General features: G+C 38.2%; 1 protein-coding gene across 1 annotated transcript in view; it reads right to left on the reverse strand.

Moving 5' to 3' along the window:
- THSD7B (thrombospondin type 1 domain containing 7B) overlaps positions 1-16,007 on the reverse strand; it is a 749,444-nt gene that overhangs the window by 35,458 nt on the left and 697,979 nt on the right. Inside the window, exons 17-19 of the mRNA XM_047085714.1 lie at positions 7,168-7,309; positions 5,031-5,146; positions 2,748-2,865 (exon numbers count right to left, since the gene is read on the reverse strand). Of these exons, the coding sequence (XP_046941670.1) occupies positions 2,748-2,865; positions 5,031-5,146; positions 7,168-7,309 (376 nt within the window). The remainder of the gene's footprint in view (positions 1-2,747; positions 2,866-5,030; positions 5,147-7,167; positions 7,310-16,007) is intronic.

Here is a 16,007-nt window from a genome sequence, read left to right on the forward strand (position 1 = left end):
ACACCCATTGCAAAGTCTGATGTGGGGCTTGATCTCACAACCCTTGAGATCATGACCTGAGCCTAAATCAAGAGTCAGCTGCTTAAGGAACTGAGTCATGCAGGCATCCCTCAAATTTGCAATTAAAAAAAATTTTTTTTAATATTTATTTATTTTTGAAAGAGAGACAGAGCATGAGCAGGGGAGGGGCAGAGACAGAGGGGGAGACACAGAATCTGAAGCAGGCTCCAGGCTCCAAGCTGTCAGCACAGAACCTGACATGGGGCTAGAACCCATGAACTATGAGATCATGACCTGAGCTGAAGTCGGACACTGAACAGACTGAGCCACCCAGGCACCCCACAAATTTGCAATTTTAAAATACACTTATGCTGTGACCATAATGTGATTTTGAATGGGGTGAAAGGATGAGAAATGAGATTGGGAGACAGAGTGACTAAGTCTATACGATAATCCTTAAAAGATCCTAAGTAGTTTCCGATGACCCTCTCTACTCTTGGCAGCTAAGAAGATGGAGACAAAAATTAACATAAAATAAACACCTATTATGTGTCAACTACTGTGTTAGGTGTTCATATACTTCATATCATTTAATTCTCAAACCAAAAACATCTCCAGCGTGCATAAATTCCATTTTATAAAGAAGCTGAGATTCAGAAAGATTAAGTAATCTGCCTAAAGAGCTGCAATTTGAACCTAGATTTACCCAACTTTCAAGTGGATGCCCAGTTGGAAACTACACCATGCAGCTGATCAGAATATTTGAGGAAAAGCAGGTCAGTCACTGAAATCTTGGGTTTAAGATTTGCCATTTGCTTTCCTGAGGTTCTTTACAGGCTCTCAACTGTGCGGAAAATGGCATGTTATTCTTGGGCATTTGGACTCCCACGTTTTCATTGTGAGTGATGCTCTTTGCAGAAGTAGTTTTCAATTTCCTTAGTCACATTTTCCTAATACAAATCCCAGCTACTGTTTTTTGCTCTACCCTCTCCAAAATCTGACAGCTCAGTTCACAGATGAGCCCCTTTTCCAGGCTGCACCCTGCCAGTTACTCAGACAATCCCAACTGAGGCAGAGAATTATCGGCAACGCCAGCACACTCATTTCAGAGTAGCTCAGAAATTAGCCTATGTACTACTGCCAGTGGGCCAGTCACAGAACTTCTAGGAATCTGTTCCCAAGTATTTCTGTTTGACAGTCAGATGCAGGTCTTGGTGTACCCTCCTCCCATCTTGATTCCATGATTCCTGCAACTTGCAATTCTTCCCTTCATCTCCTCTGCTTAGTGCCTAATCATACAACAAGATTTTTCCCTAGGACCCTAGTCTAATTTTCTGAAATTAAAGAAATTAAAATTCTTTTTCAGGACCAGAGTCCTATCCTAAACCACAGGTCTGTGCTTTCCCATTATGCTCTTGTTGTGCTCTCTTCCATGGACAATGTCTTGGTCCCTACTTTGGCCCAGTGTTGGTGTGCCCTCTATATAGCTATTTGTCTAGCTCCTGAGTATCAGTTGCCCTTCAATCCTTGCCATTGCATATCATTTGCTCACTGGCATCCTGGGAACTTGTGGTCATGATTTCTATCTGTTCACCACAGATGTAATACTCCTTTTTCTCTATAGCGTAACACTGTTGCTAAGAATAACTGGCCATCTAGAGAATACATTTGCTGCTCAACCATCTTGCGCTGAACTGGGAACATGGGACTAAATTTTGTATAATATAGATGATGGAAGGATGTGTGCTACTTCCAAACTGGCTCATAAAAACCTGCACAGAGCCAACTGGATGGCACCATTCGGCTAATATTGGTTGTATTAAAGTGGTAGATTCTCCATCAACCTGTGTCCTTGATTGACTTTTTAAAGTGCAAGCAACACCTCCTTTTATGTGAGTGGCAAATTAGTCTCCAGTCAGGATATTAAGCGATTGTGATTTGGGGGTTTGCCCAACACAGGAGTCAGCTATACTTACATAGTACATATTTCTTCCAAAAACCAGGGAGGCCAACATTTTTTGGGTTGGTTGAGCTTATGACCTTCTGAACGAACACTGTCCCACTGGTCTAGCAGCTTGTCTGGTGTCTGCCACTGTTACCAAGTCAGTTTTGCAACCTCTGCCTAGAAGTAAAGGACTCATACAAGACCAAGTTCTATATCTGTTCCCCTCTGGGTCAGGCTCATGTTGCCTCCAACTGGTCAACATGCCTTATGATCATTTGTCAATTTATGGCGTACAGAAAGGCATTTATTTTTTTTCCTTTTTTTTTAAGTTTTTTTATTTGTTTTGAGAGTGGGGGGGGGAGAGATATGCAGACAGAGATGCAGAGAGACAATCCCAAGCAGGCTCCACACTGTCAGTGTAGAGCCCGATGCAGGGCTCAATCTCACAAACCATGAGATCATGACCTGAGCCGAAATTAAGAGTCAGATGCTTAACTGATTGAGCCACCCAGGCAACCCCAGAAAGACATTTAAAAACAAAACTGTCTGGGTGTGCCTGGGTGGCTCAGTGGGTTGAGCATCAACTTTGGCTCAGGTCATGATCTTGCAGTTCATGGGTTAGAGCCTGGTATCAGGCTCTGTGCTGACAGCTCAGAGTCTAGAGCCTGCTTCAGATTCTGTGTCTCCCTCTCTCTGTCCCTCCCCTACTCGTGCTCTGTCTCTCTCTCAAAAATAAAAACATTTAAAATTTTTTTTAAAAGCCAAACTGTTTACTGGAAACAAACATAGGGAAACCAAGTACCTCCATGGCCACAAGTCTTTGAACATTCTGTCCAAGCTGTCCATCCTGAGAGCTGACAGTTGACTACACATTCCACCAGGCAGTGAATGCTCATTCTCTGGGGCTTCTCCAAGTTACGCTGTAGATGGAAATAAAGTATGATTTTATTGAAGAATCATATCACTGTCAAAATAAATCACTATCCTTTCATGGGAAAGACTATTCTATGCCCTTTATGCTACAATAATAATCTTTCTACATCTTTGCAGGGAAAAATATCCTCTCTTATAGAAATTGGTGGGAGTCACAGAAAATGGTTGTCCTTACATCACAAATGAGAAATATATTGGCCCAAATTTATTTTTATGAGATCCACAACTCTAGAATAGACCTGCAATTAGTGTTCTGGGAGAGTAGGCAGTTAGATGCCACAGAAATCTGTCCTTGCTTAGCAAACACAGAATCAGGAGGATGCCTCAGTTTTAAATTCAGGTACCTTGCACTTCTGGATGGGTCAACAGCACATAGAGAGCTCAAAATTAACAGCTATCTAGGCTAAAAAAATAATAAGGATAAAAACAAAATCAACAACTATGCTCATTAAAAAGATCAATTAGGTTGAAAACATAACCATACTCTTAATCATGGGAAAAGGTGGTGCTTTGGTTTATTTCTCTCTTGTCGTCTCTGAAACCAGCATCTAGGCAAAATCTATTGCTTTTTGTAATGGCCAAGCTAGAAGAGATCTTAGTGAGAGAATAAATCATCTAAGAAACACTGAAAGAATAATGAAAAATTCCACTACAGAAATCATACACCATGTGCTTATTTAGGAAAACTCTGGCATTGAACACATGTTAAATGTTAGCAATGTCCACACCAAATTAAAATTAATGATTTTAGCATAATTATGTGCTGCATGGGCAAAAGAGAAATTACCATATAGGATCTATGATCCATTTGAGATGTATGGATATTCCAGATAGGTTAATAGTTTGGGACTTCTTTAATATTCTTTAAATATTTGTTTAACTTACGGTATTTGGAAACTGATTTTTCTATTAATGAATAGTTCATATCTTACTTTGTATCAAAAGAAAAAAATTATTACACATACCAAATGTAACATTTTCAACTTATTTGGAGTTGCTGCAGATTGGCCATTTATTTTTCCTGCAGACTTCTACAGAGGCAGATTCAATGAAATGTGAAAATAAATCGCTGACACATGGTGGACAGAACTTTGCCCCATATTGGCCAGTTTTACAGTTTCACCAAATGGGATGTTCATCAGATGGCCTGGTCTCAAAGTGGTTGTGTGTCTATGGCTATACTGTTAGTTAAGAGAGCCATGTTTTAATACTTGATAGGATAATACTTAAGTCAGGACAGGTGAGCAAAGTTTGGTTTTGATTCTAATTTCACTTGTGGACTCCACCTATCTTAGGAGAAATGGTACCAATTTTCATTAGCCAATTTGTGAGGGAAGCTTCTGTGGAAATATGAGTTCACTGACCCTGTGTTTTCAATTTCCAAAGTTTGGAATTTTCAATTCTAAAAACTATGTTGGTGATTCTTCTAGTGTGACAGCATATGGTCATTCTTATTTCTATTGAACTGTCCCCATAGTGATTTTCACTTTGACGTTGGGGAGGAAATGCAACTTACTTGGAACAGCTTTGACTACAGCGTTTGTCCAAACTATACAGTTCATCACAGGAAAAAAAGGAACAGTAACATCACAAAAATTCAGAACTCACTAACTGGCACTTTGTAGGGAGGCATTTTAACTTAGATTGAGAAGAAAAGTACAACTGTGCTATTTATCTAGCAAGGCTTTGCTAAGCAAATTAGGAGTATATTCTAATAGCAAGTGTCAGTGTTCGTCTTATGTGCAAGGCACAGTGTTTATCATACATGCGAATTAATCACCTGCCTAATACAGAATCATATCTAAATATTATAGTCACCTGATATGAATAGTTTGTTAGCATGTACATCTATATAAGTTCTGGAAGTAATACAAATAATTGTTTAATCAACCCATTTCCTCAGTGCAAAATAACCTTTCCTGGTCATTTTGACTAAGTTCAAACTAGTGAGGTATAACTGTGCTACACCAGTTACAACTGAGCCCTAGTTTGGCAAGAAGGAATCAGAGTTTGTCATTTATACCGAGTGTCAAGACGGTAGACTAATATTACTAACAAACAAACAAAAAACAACAACAACAAAACAAACCAAAACCAAAACCAACAAAAAAGCCAAAGTCCCTAGCGTGAGATACAAATACAAACCAATTACCTGCTCACACTGGTCCACGCCAACTGGCTTGCCATCGCTGCGTACACAGCTCAGAAGGCGGGTCCTGATACCTTGTCCGCAGGTGGCATTTTCATTCAGCTGGCATGTGCTCCACTCTACAGGTATAGGATCACCACACTGAGTTTCAGAATTATGGTCATGTGAGCAAAATACAACAAACCTTTGATTATTTGCATTGGTGAGGCAGGATAGCATATACATAATCCCAAAATAACTTCCAGGTGGCTTCAAAAAGCACTATGCAATTCTTTTACTGCAAAACAAGTAAACAACCAAATCAAAGTGAGTTACATTCCTAAGTTTGCTTTCTAAAAGTAAAAAGACAGATGGTGTGTTGGAGACCGTGTCACTGTTGTGCTGAAGAGGAAAGGAAAGACACCAACAAGGATGGTAAAAGAAAATTAGTTTCGAATCATCTGTTTGCTGGGGGATAACTGATAGAAAAGGAACCCAGAGATGATGCTATTGCTTAATGTAACCCGAAACTATTTTCAAGGAACAAATCCAGTCATCTAAACCATTTAGTAAAGTTGGTACAGTGGAGCTTAAGTGTCTTAGGACACTTGCCTGAGAAAGGAAAGAGAGGTACCTCAGAACTACATGAATGTTACAGAAAATCTAATTTTTTTCAAATTATTGTCTCAGGAGAGAAGGTTTTATTTATTCATTCATTCATTTATTTAAAATTTTTTAAATTACTTTTGAGAGAGAGAGGCAGAGTGTGAGCAGCGGAGGGGTAGAGAGAGGGGGAGACACAGAATCCGAAGCAAGCTCCAGGCACTGAGCTGTCAGCACAGAACCCAATGCAGGGCTCGAACCCACAAACTGTGAGATCATGACCTAAGCCGAAGTCAGATGCTCAACCAACTGAGCCACCCAGGTGCCCTCAGGAGAGAAGGTTTTAAAGATCTGGATATTGCATTGCAAACTAGACAACTGGGAGTCTGAATGAATTATGCCATAATTAATCTGATTCTTAAAGAAACAAAACAAAAACCAACTCTTACTTTTGGTGTGATTAGAAAGAATGGTCTTTGATGATATACATCAAGAACCTCTTTAAGGACACTTCCCGTATTTGATAAATGACCTACGTATGAGTTTAACGGGAATAGTAAACCAATGCATAGTAAAATCAGTATTTTAAAGACATGCTCTCTCTTCTAGTAAAGCAAATTTCACTTATTTCTGAAAAATTACTATAAAAATCAAGGATCTGAAGCACCTTTAACTAAAGAAAGAGGGCAAATACATTAAGTCATCTTTCACCAATAAAGACAATCAGACTGCCCCACCCCACCCCCCAGAATTCATTATGAAGTTTTCTATGTGAGAAATATCATAGTGCCACCGCGACCTCAGTGGGGAATTTGTTTCAGAAGAGACTATTACCTTGCCTCGGCAGGCCTGTGGTGGTTTGGCTGTCAGTACTGAATTCAGTGCTGAGACTTAACATGGTTCCACATTTTGTGGCATTTTGCATGTCTGCTCCTTTTGGGAACGGCAGGCAGCAAATCAATGTAACTAAACAGTCTGTGGTATGAGACACAGGAGAATCCTGAGCAGTGGCTGAAAAATGAGGCGGAGGAATTCCCAGTGCCTCTAAAGTATCCCTGTCCACTCAGGACTACAATTTATCCTATTGAGACCCATTGAGCAAGTACACCACAAGCTTGAATTTCTTGAAATAAAAAAGGCCATGAAAGAGCTAAATTCTATGACAGCATGACTACGTTCTTCCCTAAGTGGTAAATTATCCCCTGCTGTGTATTTTTGTTATTGTGGTTATCATGGCTTAATTCAGCTCTTTTCTGAAACTTTGCCAAGTCTTTTGAAGCATCTCGGAATTTGGAGATTCCAGGTGGCCTTGCTGAAGCTACATGCCTAGTGCGGGCATTTCTTTCTGTGAAGGGACACTGGAAACGTCAAAGCCTCGGCCTTGCGTGCAATACACTCTCACATTCTACTGTCAGTCCTGAATCCCAAGAATTAAGACACGCACACACGCGCTCGCGCGCACACACACACACACACACACACACACACACACACACACACAATTCTCCCATTAGTCAATGTTCAGGGAAAATAGAATGGCTGTGGGTTTCAACCGTACCTGTTAGATTGTACTGGAACTGGAAGCAATTTTCATTGAGGAGGCAAGGCCGCACTTGCGAGTCTTCAGCACATGACCTTGAATTCAGTGAGGGCCTTAGCAGGTGGCGGGTTCTTCTCTGTGTTGAGTGGGGATCACAGGACTGTGAAAATCAAAGAGCAGACAGAGTTAGAATGGACCCATAGTTAGGTGGCAAATCATGTATGGTTATCTGTGTACGTGTAAGCACTTGTGTAACAACTACAGGGAAGAGACAACTGAGAGTGTTAAATATAATACTGAGAAAATAAAACTATTTTGTAATTCACTATAAATTGGTATTTTGTTTGGTTTTTTGCAACTGACAACTCCTTTTCTAGTTATGGTGAAGGCTACATTTCTGTCTTCCACGTGGAATTAGGCACATAGAGACTATTTTCTTCAATTAAACACACTCTGTACTCTCAAATAGCCTGCCACATAGCAAGAGATAAAATGCATTCTTGAATGTTTCCATGGATGAGAAAAGGAAGACAATGTCCCCGTGCCCTCAGATAGCCCAACAGAAATAACCATGCAGAAAATCTTAATGAGAAATTAATTGTTAAGACCCTGGAACAGGTATATACAGAGAATTATAAAATCAAGATTGCCAATACACCAGAACCTCCCTCATATTTGGGAGGCTGTCTAATCCACAGGGGATGGGCCATTACACATCATATTGCCCTTTAAACAAAATGAATGTAAAAATGTGACCTCCTGCGAATATCACTTTGCCCATGGGTCCTCTTACAGCCTCAAGTCATATAATGCCCTTGAGTCAGTAAACCCGCCTGCCACATTTCATCCAACTTTTCTAGCCATGGTGAACCTTCAAGTTCCACCTACTGGAATCATCTTTCAACTGTCTAAAATCCTATCCTTTCCCTTCAGAACACTAATCAAGGCTTCATCATTGATACTCTTTCAATAAAGATAAATTATTTTCCTCCTCCCTGAGCAAATTTCCCCCCCATGCTCAGGAATTACTCTATAGGATTTGTTTCTGAACATATGTACGTACACATATACTTCTATACTACACCTGTCCTTATAATAATGCCATGATTTCTTTATTCCCTTGGCTCCTTCCTTTCTTTATAAACTGCTTGAAGCCATGATACGTTATGGTTTCTACTTCCCATATCAATCTCTAAAAATCTTGTTCAATAAATACCATTAAATATGGTCACAATGACACAATTCAAACCCCCAAATCTGAAGAGGCACATAGATGCCTAAACCACAAGAGAAATAAAAGTCTCTGAATTAAGGTTACCAAATCATCATTTCTTTTTTATTTATTATTTTTTTTAATTTTTAAAAAAAAATTTTTTTTCAACGTTTATTTTATTTTTGGGACAGAGAGAGACAGAGCATGAACGGGGGAGGGGCAGAGAGAGAGGGAGACACAGAATCGGAAACAGGCTCCAGGCTCTGAGCCATCAGCCCAGAGCCTGACGCGGGGCTCGAACTCACGGACCGCGAGATCGTGACCTGGCTGAAGTCGGACGCTTAACCGACTGTGCCACCCAGGCGCCCCCCAAATCATCATTTCTATATTGGATGTTTTAATTATTTTTATTCCTTTTACTTTTTCAGATATTATAGCAAGAACACAACCTATAAACTGAATCTTGGGTATTAATCAAAATGATAAGGTTGGATTACACTGAAATATGCAGAAAAATGATACAAAATTTTATTTTTACTTATTTTTAATTTTTTTTAAGGTTTATTTTTGAGAGACAGAGCACGAGTGGGCGGGGGGAGGGAGGGGAGAGAGAGAGGGAAACACAGAATCCGAAGCAGGCTCCAGGCTCTGAGCTGTCAACACAGAGCCCGATGCAGGGCTCTAATTCACAAGCTATGAGATCATGACCTGAGTCAAAGTCAGATACTTAACTGACTGAGCCCCCCAGGCACCCCACTTTTCTCCTAATTTTAAATGTTTGGAGCCATTGAAACACTTTTTTTATCCATGTAACTTTCTAGTTGGATGATCTGTCAATACTTTTAAACTAATTTTACATTTTAATTATATCGAATTATCTCTAAATGATAAAGAAGGGCCATCAAAACGAGGTAATTATACTTAATTATCAGCAAGTGAATCCCATGATAAATGTTTACCAATAATTTATTACTAGTTCACCAATTAATTTGATTGTTTGTTCTCATAAGAAGGAATAAGAAGTTAAATGATTTGCCAATGAAAGAAAAATGAAGGTATCTAGGTAGATACCCCTGATTAGTGTTTTACCGATTTTCTACCTTCTAAAAAAATCAATGTTGGAACCAAATGAATAAGTGTTAGAACTTATGTACCTGTTTAGTCTACACCATCAAATAAAGCAAACGAGATAATAACACACACACAAATTATGTCACCTTGAACAATTTACTTATGTACGATAGATCTTTGCTTATTTAAACTTGGGTGAGAAAAGTGGATTGGGGCATGGTGTAATTTGATGATATTTAAGAATTTTCTCCCTCAGAGCTCACAGTCTATCAATCTTTAGTTAGGTGGGATGTGGTTTTGAAATATTCAGTTAAGCCTAACCCATAATTCATAATCATGTAGACTTCCATAATTACTTTCTAGAAATTAATATATTGAAAACCAACGCTGCGTCTAACTCTCCTACTAATTCTCTATCCATAGAAACAGACAAAGGGGAAAGTATGGGTGAGGGGAATCCACAAACACAATCCAACCTAACCTTAGGCAATATTTTTATGTTCCACTTAAAAAGAAAAACTGCCCTGGCACTGCTAAGAAGTGATAGGTACGTTAGTGTTCTCTCCTTATTTCTTTCTATTAGCTATTTGTAGGAAGGTTATGAAATAATGACTTAGTCACAAGGGAGCTGGAAGTAGGGCTCAGAAAAAAAGAATGGTAAAGGAGGTTTATGTCTGGATGATTTCTTTATTGGACCAAGACTCCTCAAATACAAACCTGAATCTCCTGTTCTCTAGAGTATTTATGCAATGACATATTGCCGGTTTCCTAAACGAAGTTGAGAAAGTGATGTGTGGATAACTAACCCAAAGTCAACTTTGGGCCAGTTTTATTGTAAAGATCAAGGTTATATAGCTAAAGTTTACTTGCTAGGGAAAGAGATGACCAGTAAGAACCAGTTAGTGTCTAGTAAATAAGCCCCCTTTATGAGACTGGATTTTCTAACTTATTACCTTTCAAAACCAGCACTTATCTTAAAGTTCAATCCTTCCTTATGACATTGTGCTTTCCCACCTTTTGTTCTCTCTAGCAATAGGGCCTTTACCCTTGGGCCTGACCTGAATATTTGTATTCATCTGTCAAAATTAAATCAGATATCCTATGGGAGAGCCACCAATGACTCCCTTGCGCCCATAAAAACGGAATAATCTCATTTTTTAAACATTTCCACTGTATATGTACATGTATCAATGTGTGTGCATTCTTTCCCATGGACTATTTGAAGAGAGTCCATATCTTAATTTTCTTGGACACTGAAAAGCTTTTTCTATGTCTGGAATAAAGAAGGTAAATAATAAATATTTGTTGTATAGCATAATTTGGTTCTTCCTGGGCAATAATACTGGATATTTGTAAGCTGCCATTAGAAGACAAACTGGACTATGATCATATTTCCTGAATGTAAGGACTCCACAAAGATTTGCATATCTGATAAAAAGAGAATGTAATCTTCTAATCATACATTTTCCAGAAAATCTAGTTGACATTTCCTAAAATAATAGCATCTCTCATTAATAAAACATATCAGTAAATGAGTTTTGATTCACCACATAAAAGATGACCGTTAATTCAGGTATCTTAAAGAAATCCAGATAAAAATGTATAATTTGATATTTTTCTAACACCTAATTATTTTTTAAGTTTATTAATTTTTTTTTTTTTTTTTTTTGAGAGAGAGAGACAGCGTGAGCAGGGAAGGAAAGAGATAGAGGGAGAGAGATGATCCCAAGCAGGCTCCTACTGTCAGAGCAGAGCAACACAGGGCTTGAACTCAGGAAGTGTGACACCATGACTGGAGCCAAAATCAGGAGTCAGACGCTTAACTGATTGAGCTACGTAGGCATCCCTCTAACACTTAATTATTAACAAACACAATTTGAAAAAACTTCACTTAAATCCAGGTACTTGTAAACTTAAGTAACTCAGTATATTTCTTACGTGGAGATGAGCAGGAGCAAAGTCTAGCCTTGTCAACTCCCACCGGAGACAGAAAAATGAACGCTTTTATTCTGCTACAGGCTTTATCTGATTATTGTGAGATGGTTTCTCCCTCATTTTGTTCATTAGCCCTACTGACAGTAGCTCTGCTGTTTCTTTCCATCTCTCTCATGAGGCAGAACTGGATATATAATGCTTTTAACTTAAGTTTTCTTATTTGGAAAAATGGGGTAAAACAATTCGCAAAATACCCCTGCAATGCTTTGTAAGGAGATTTTTAATGAAATTAAATCCTGATCCTCTTTCCCCACGTCCTTGCCAACATTTGTTTGTGTTTTTGATTTCAGCCCTTCTGCAGGTGTGAAGTGATACTACATTGTAACTTTGATTTGCATTTCCCTGATGATTAGTGATGTTGAGCATTTTTGTGTGTCTTTTGGCCATTTGTATGTGTTCTTTGGAAAAATGTTTATGTCTTCTGCCCATTTTTAAATTGTATTTTTTTTTGGTGTTGAGTTGTATAAGTCCCTTATATATTTTGAATATTACCCCTTATCAGATCTATTGTTTGCAAATATCTTCCCTCATTTAGTAGGTCGTCTTTTTGTTTTACTGATGGTTTCCTTCACTGTGCAAAAGCTTTTTACTTTGGTATAGTCCCAGTAGCTTAATTTTGTTTTTGTTTTTGTGATGAGCACAGAGTAATGTATAGAATTGTTGAATCACTATATTATACACTTGAAACTGATATAACACTGTATGTTAATTATACTGGAATTAAAAAAAAATAAACTCTGATTCTCAAAGGTCGAGAAGACCTCTACAGGAGAAAAATCTGGGCCTGAAGAATTGTTATTTATGCCTCTCATGCTTAAAAATATTCTCAAAGATTCTGAGAAGATGGTTACAGAAGTGAAAAAAAACCTTTGGATATTCCAGTGCAAGAAGAGCAAAGACAGAGCAAAGACAAACTATGAACATATGGGGACCAGTGACTGAAGTTATAGGACCTGTGTGACATCAGCATCCAATAGGGGAAAGCAAAAGGTACAATGAGGCATCTGCCATACACAAGAACACCAAAATGGAAAACTAAACCTGAGCATAGGAGGATTTTGTACATTCCAGAAGCAGGTGGCTAGAAAGGGGTTCATGGAGAGATTTTGGGCATTGATGTATTAACAAGCCAAAACTCCCTTCCAAAATAGTTCCTGCACTGAAGAGAAGTGGATGAGAAGAGTTTCCTAAGGGAGCAAAATAGGGAAACTACCAATAAAGGAAAAGAAAGGACCAATAAACAAAGAGGGAAGGAAACAGGATCCAGTAAATCTCACATAGTAAGTTGCTATAGTTCCGAACACTAAAAACAAAAGAGGGAAAGGATGAACGTGCCCTGGACCATGAAAATGAAATTAGAAAAAAGCAATCCTCAAATACACTCCCCCCCAAAAGTTCACAAAACTTGATTTCACACACAAAAAAATAAGCAAAGAAAATGATCAAATTCAAATCCCAAACAACAGTATTATGAAAAAAGGTAATAAAGGTCAAAATAGTGTCCCCATAGATAAGAAAGTACAGTAGAAAGACATGCATGAAAAACAGACATGCATGCAAACTACTACTTCAAAGGAAACAAATAAGAATTTCAAAACTGGAACAGATATGAAAGAACAACATAAATAAGAATTAGACACAGACCTTTAGTGACAGAACTCAGTAAATAGAAACAAAAGAAAAAGCATTTTCAGAAATGAAGATGAAACTGGGAGAAATACAAGAATAAAAAAATACCATTTTGGGACACCTGATTGGCTTAATTGGTTAAACATCCAACTTTGGCTCAGGTCATGATCTCATAGTTCGAGCCCCACATGGGGCTCTGTGCTGACAGTTTGGAGCCTGGTGCCTGCTTTGGATTCTGTCTCTCTTGCTCTCTCTCTCTCTGCCCCTCCCCTGCTTGTGCTCTCTCTCTCTCTCAAAAATAAATAAACATTAAAAAAATTATCATTTTTTTGTCCAAGAAAAAAAAGTGGAGAAAAATGAGATAAAAGAACATAGAGATAAAAGAACAAGAGATAAAATAATTTGAGAAAAACTAGCAATTAGAAAAGTGAGGCAATATAGATGCCACATGCATATAAGATTTTATGAAGAAGAAAACCTAAACAACAAAGCAGAACTGAAGAAGATTCAAAAAAAACTTAAAAAAAAAAAGACTCAACTACTTATTGAAAGGGTTTCTCAGAATAACTAATACTGAGACATATCCTGGTAAAAGTATTAAGCTTTAAAGAAAAAGAAGGAAATATTCTATGAGTATCTGGACAAGACTACCAGATGGTTTATAAAGGAAATAAAATCAAACTGGTCATGAGACTTTTTGACAGGAAAACATACCAGCTATTTGAAAGATGCACAAAGAAAACAAAGAAACACACAAAAATGATTCAAGGATTTTAGATTCAGCAAAGCTGATTTTCAATTAAAAGACAATGCATAAACTGTTAACAACATGCAAGAACTCAAGGAATAGTGTTTCCAGGAGTCATAACTTAGGAATTTAGGGGACACTGAAGTTTAGACAACCAAAAGGGCTGAGATGACAATCTAAAGACTTGTGGTGAGTCAACTTTACATGTAAAATTTATAAGATATAGATAAAATTCAAACGTAAAAACAACTGAGAAGAACCTTTGAAAAAAAATGAACATTTTAAAGTACTTGTGTTGGTAGCTGGAATATTGTTATTCTGGGAATGTTTTCTGTTACATGGATCAAAGCAAATGTGTAATTACGATATACTTTTCTTTTATTGCCAATGTCCTTGAAAAAGTGGATTCTCAGAAAAAAAGGAGATATATATTTAATGGAGAATTTAAATGAACTCCTATAGTTCATCAGTATGAACCCCTGAAGTTTTTCATTTTCAAAATAAATGAAATAATCGCATGTATTTCTAACCTCTACCACTGAAGTGGCTTTGGGACACTTAATGAGTTTAATGAGATTAATGAATGTAAGCTTTCTGAATTATTAGAGCTGTGGATTTTGCAAGTGCAGTGAACTCTTATTAATGTATTTTGCACAGCTAAAAAATTGCATGCAAAAAGGAATGTTTACTATGACATCATAGCAAAACTGATCAGAAATGAAAATACCGTAAACTAAAGTTACTAGTCAGTCAGAAGGGGCAGAAGTTGGATTCCTGGGCCCTACAGTGATGGGTTCTGTTTCTCTATGTACTTTACCCCACAATTGAGGGGTCGAACAAGACATACAATCCTATGTATAGCAGAATAACCTCTATAGCTTTTGTTTGTCCTTTGAGATATTAAAAGGGTAATAAGAGTTGGGGCGCCTGGGTGGCACAGTCGGTTAAGCGTCCGACTTCAGCCAGGTCACGATCTCGCGGTCCGTGAGTTCGAGCCCCGCGTCAGGCTCTGGGCTGATGGCTCAGAGCCTGGAGCCTGTTTCCGATTCTGTGTCTCCCTCTCTCTCTGCCCCTCCCCCGTTCATGCTCTGTCTCTCTCTGTCCCAAAAATAAATAAACGTTAAAAAAAAAATTTTTAAAGGGTAATAAGAGTGGAGACCAAACCATAATCTGGATGCCTAAAACCCCCAATAGCAACAGGTAACATTTTAGAGTATAAACACATGCCTAGCACTGTGGTAGGCATTCCATGGGGATTAGCTCAAAAAGCCTTTCAACCTGCTACTGATCTAGGTGTATTTTAATATCCTTATTTTTACAGATGATGAAATTAAAATCCACAGAATATAACAACATAGTAGGTGCTCAAGCCAGGACAGGGCTAATTTGCTCTTCAGTATCTTCAACTGTTCTGCTACTGTAAAGTAGTGGTACTTGTGGAGTAGGTTGAGGTGGGGACAGTGGGTACAACAATGTCTAAGAGAGTTGTTTAGTGACTGTGGTTATTGTGACTGCCATTTATTTTAACCTGGAAAGCATTTAGTATGTACAGTAGTCATTAGAAATAGAAAAAGAGAGAGAGACAACAGACACAAGGAACTTTATAAACTAAGCCAAAAGCAAAGTAAGTCAGTCTGAGGTGTGGGGGAGTCAATGTAGGGATGGGGCAGTGAACAAGACTTACTGCCAGCCTTTGAGGAGACCACAGTTCATAAAAGATGCTCCTAGGCTAGGGACTGACTCATCGTATTTAGAGAGTTAATTGGAAAGAGGAGGGCCACATGTCTCCGTGTAATGAAACTGACAAGAGCAGGGGCAAAAGCTATCATATCATCAACATGAAATAACGTTCCTGGTAAAGCTTTACTGCCCTAATGCGAGGAGAAAGTTGGGATGACACATAAATATCTGGGGATTTTTGCTTAGCTAAGATGTTTGGGTAAAGATTTTATAATAGTCCGGGACATCCCCACGTAGTCCTTCTGCTTGGTATTTTATGACACTAAGGAGTTGTGAAGGTACAAATTTATAATCCAATCAGAGGCCTTGTAACAAATGAATGATGTATGTCCCATCCAATCACTATTTATATATTATAAATGGTATACCGTGTTCATATTATTATTGGGGCTTGGGAATGAAGAAAGAAGAATGACCAAACAGAGCCCAAAATAAAGGCCTACATTCTTCAAAAATGTCCAA

Source organism: Lynx rufus, unplaced genomic scaffold, assembly GCF_022079265.1.
Source record: "Lynx rufus isolate CCGP_SWC_20201006 ecotype Redwood Valley unplaced genomic scaffold, mLynRuf1.p SCAF_2, whole genome shotgun sequence".
Classification (NCBI taxonomy): domain Eukaryota; kingdom Metazoa; phylum Chordata; class Mammalia; order Carnivora; family Felidae; genus Lynx; species Lynx rufus.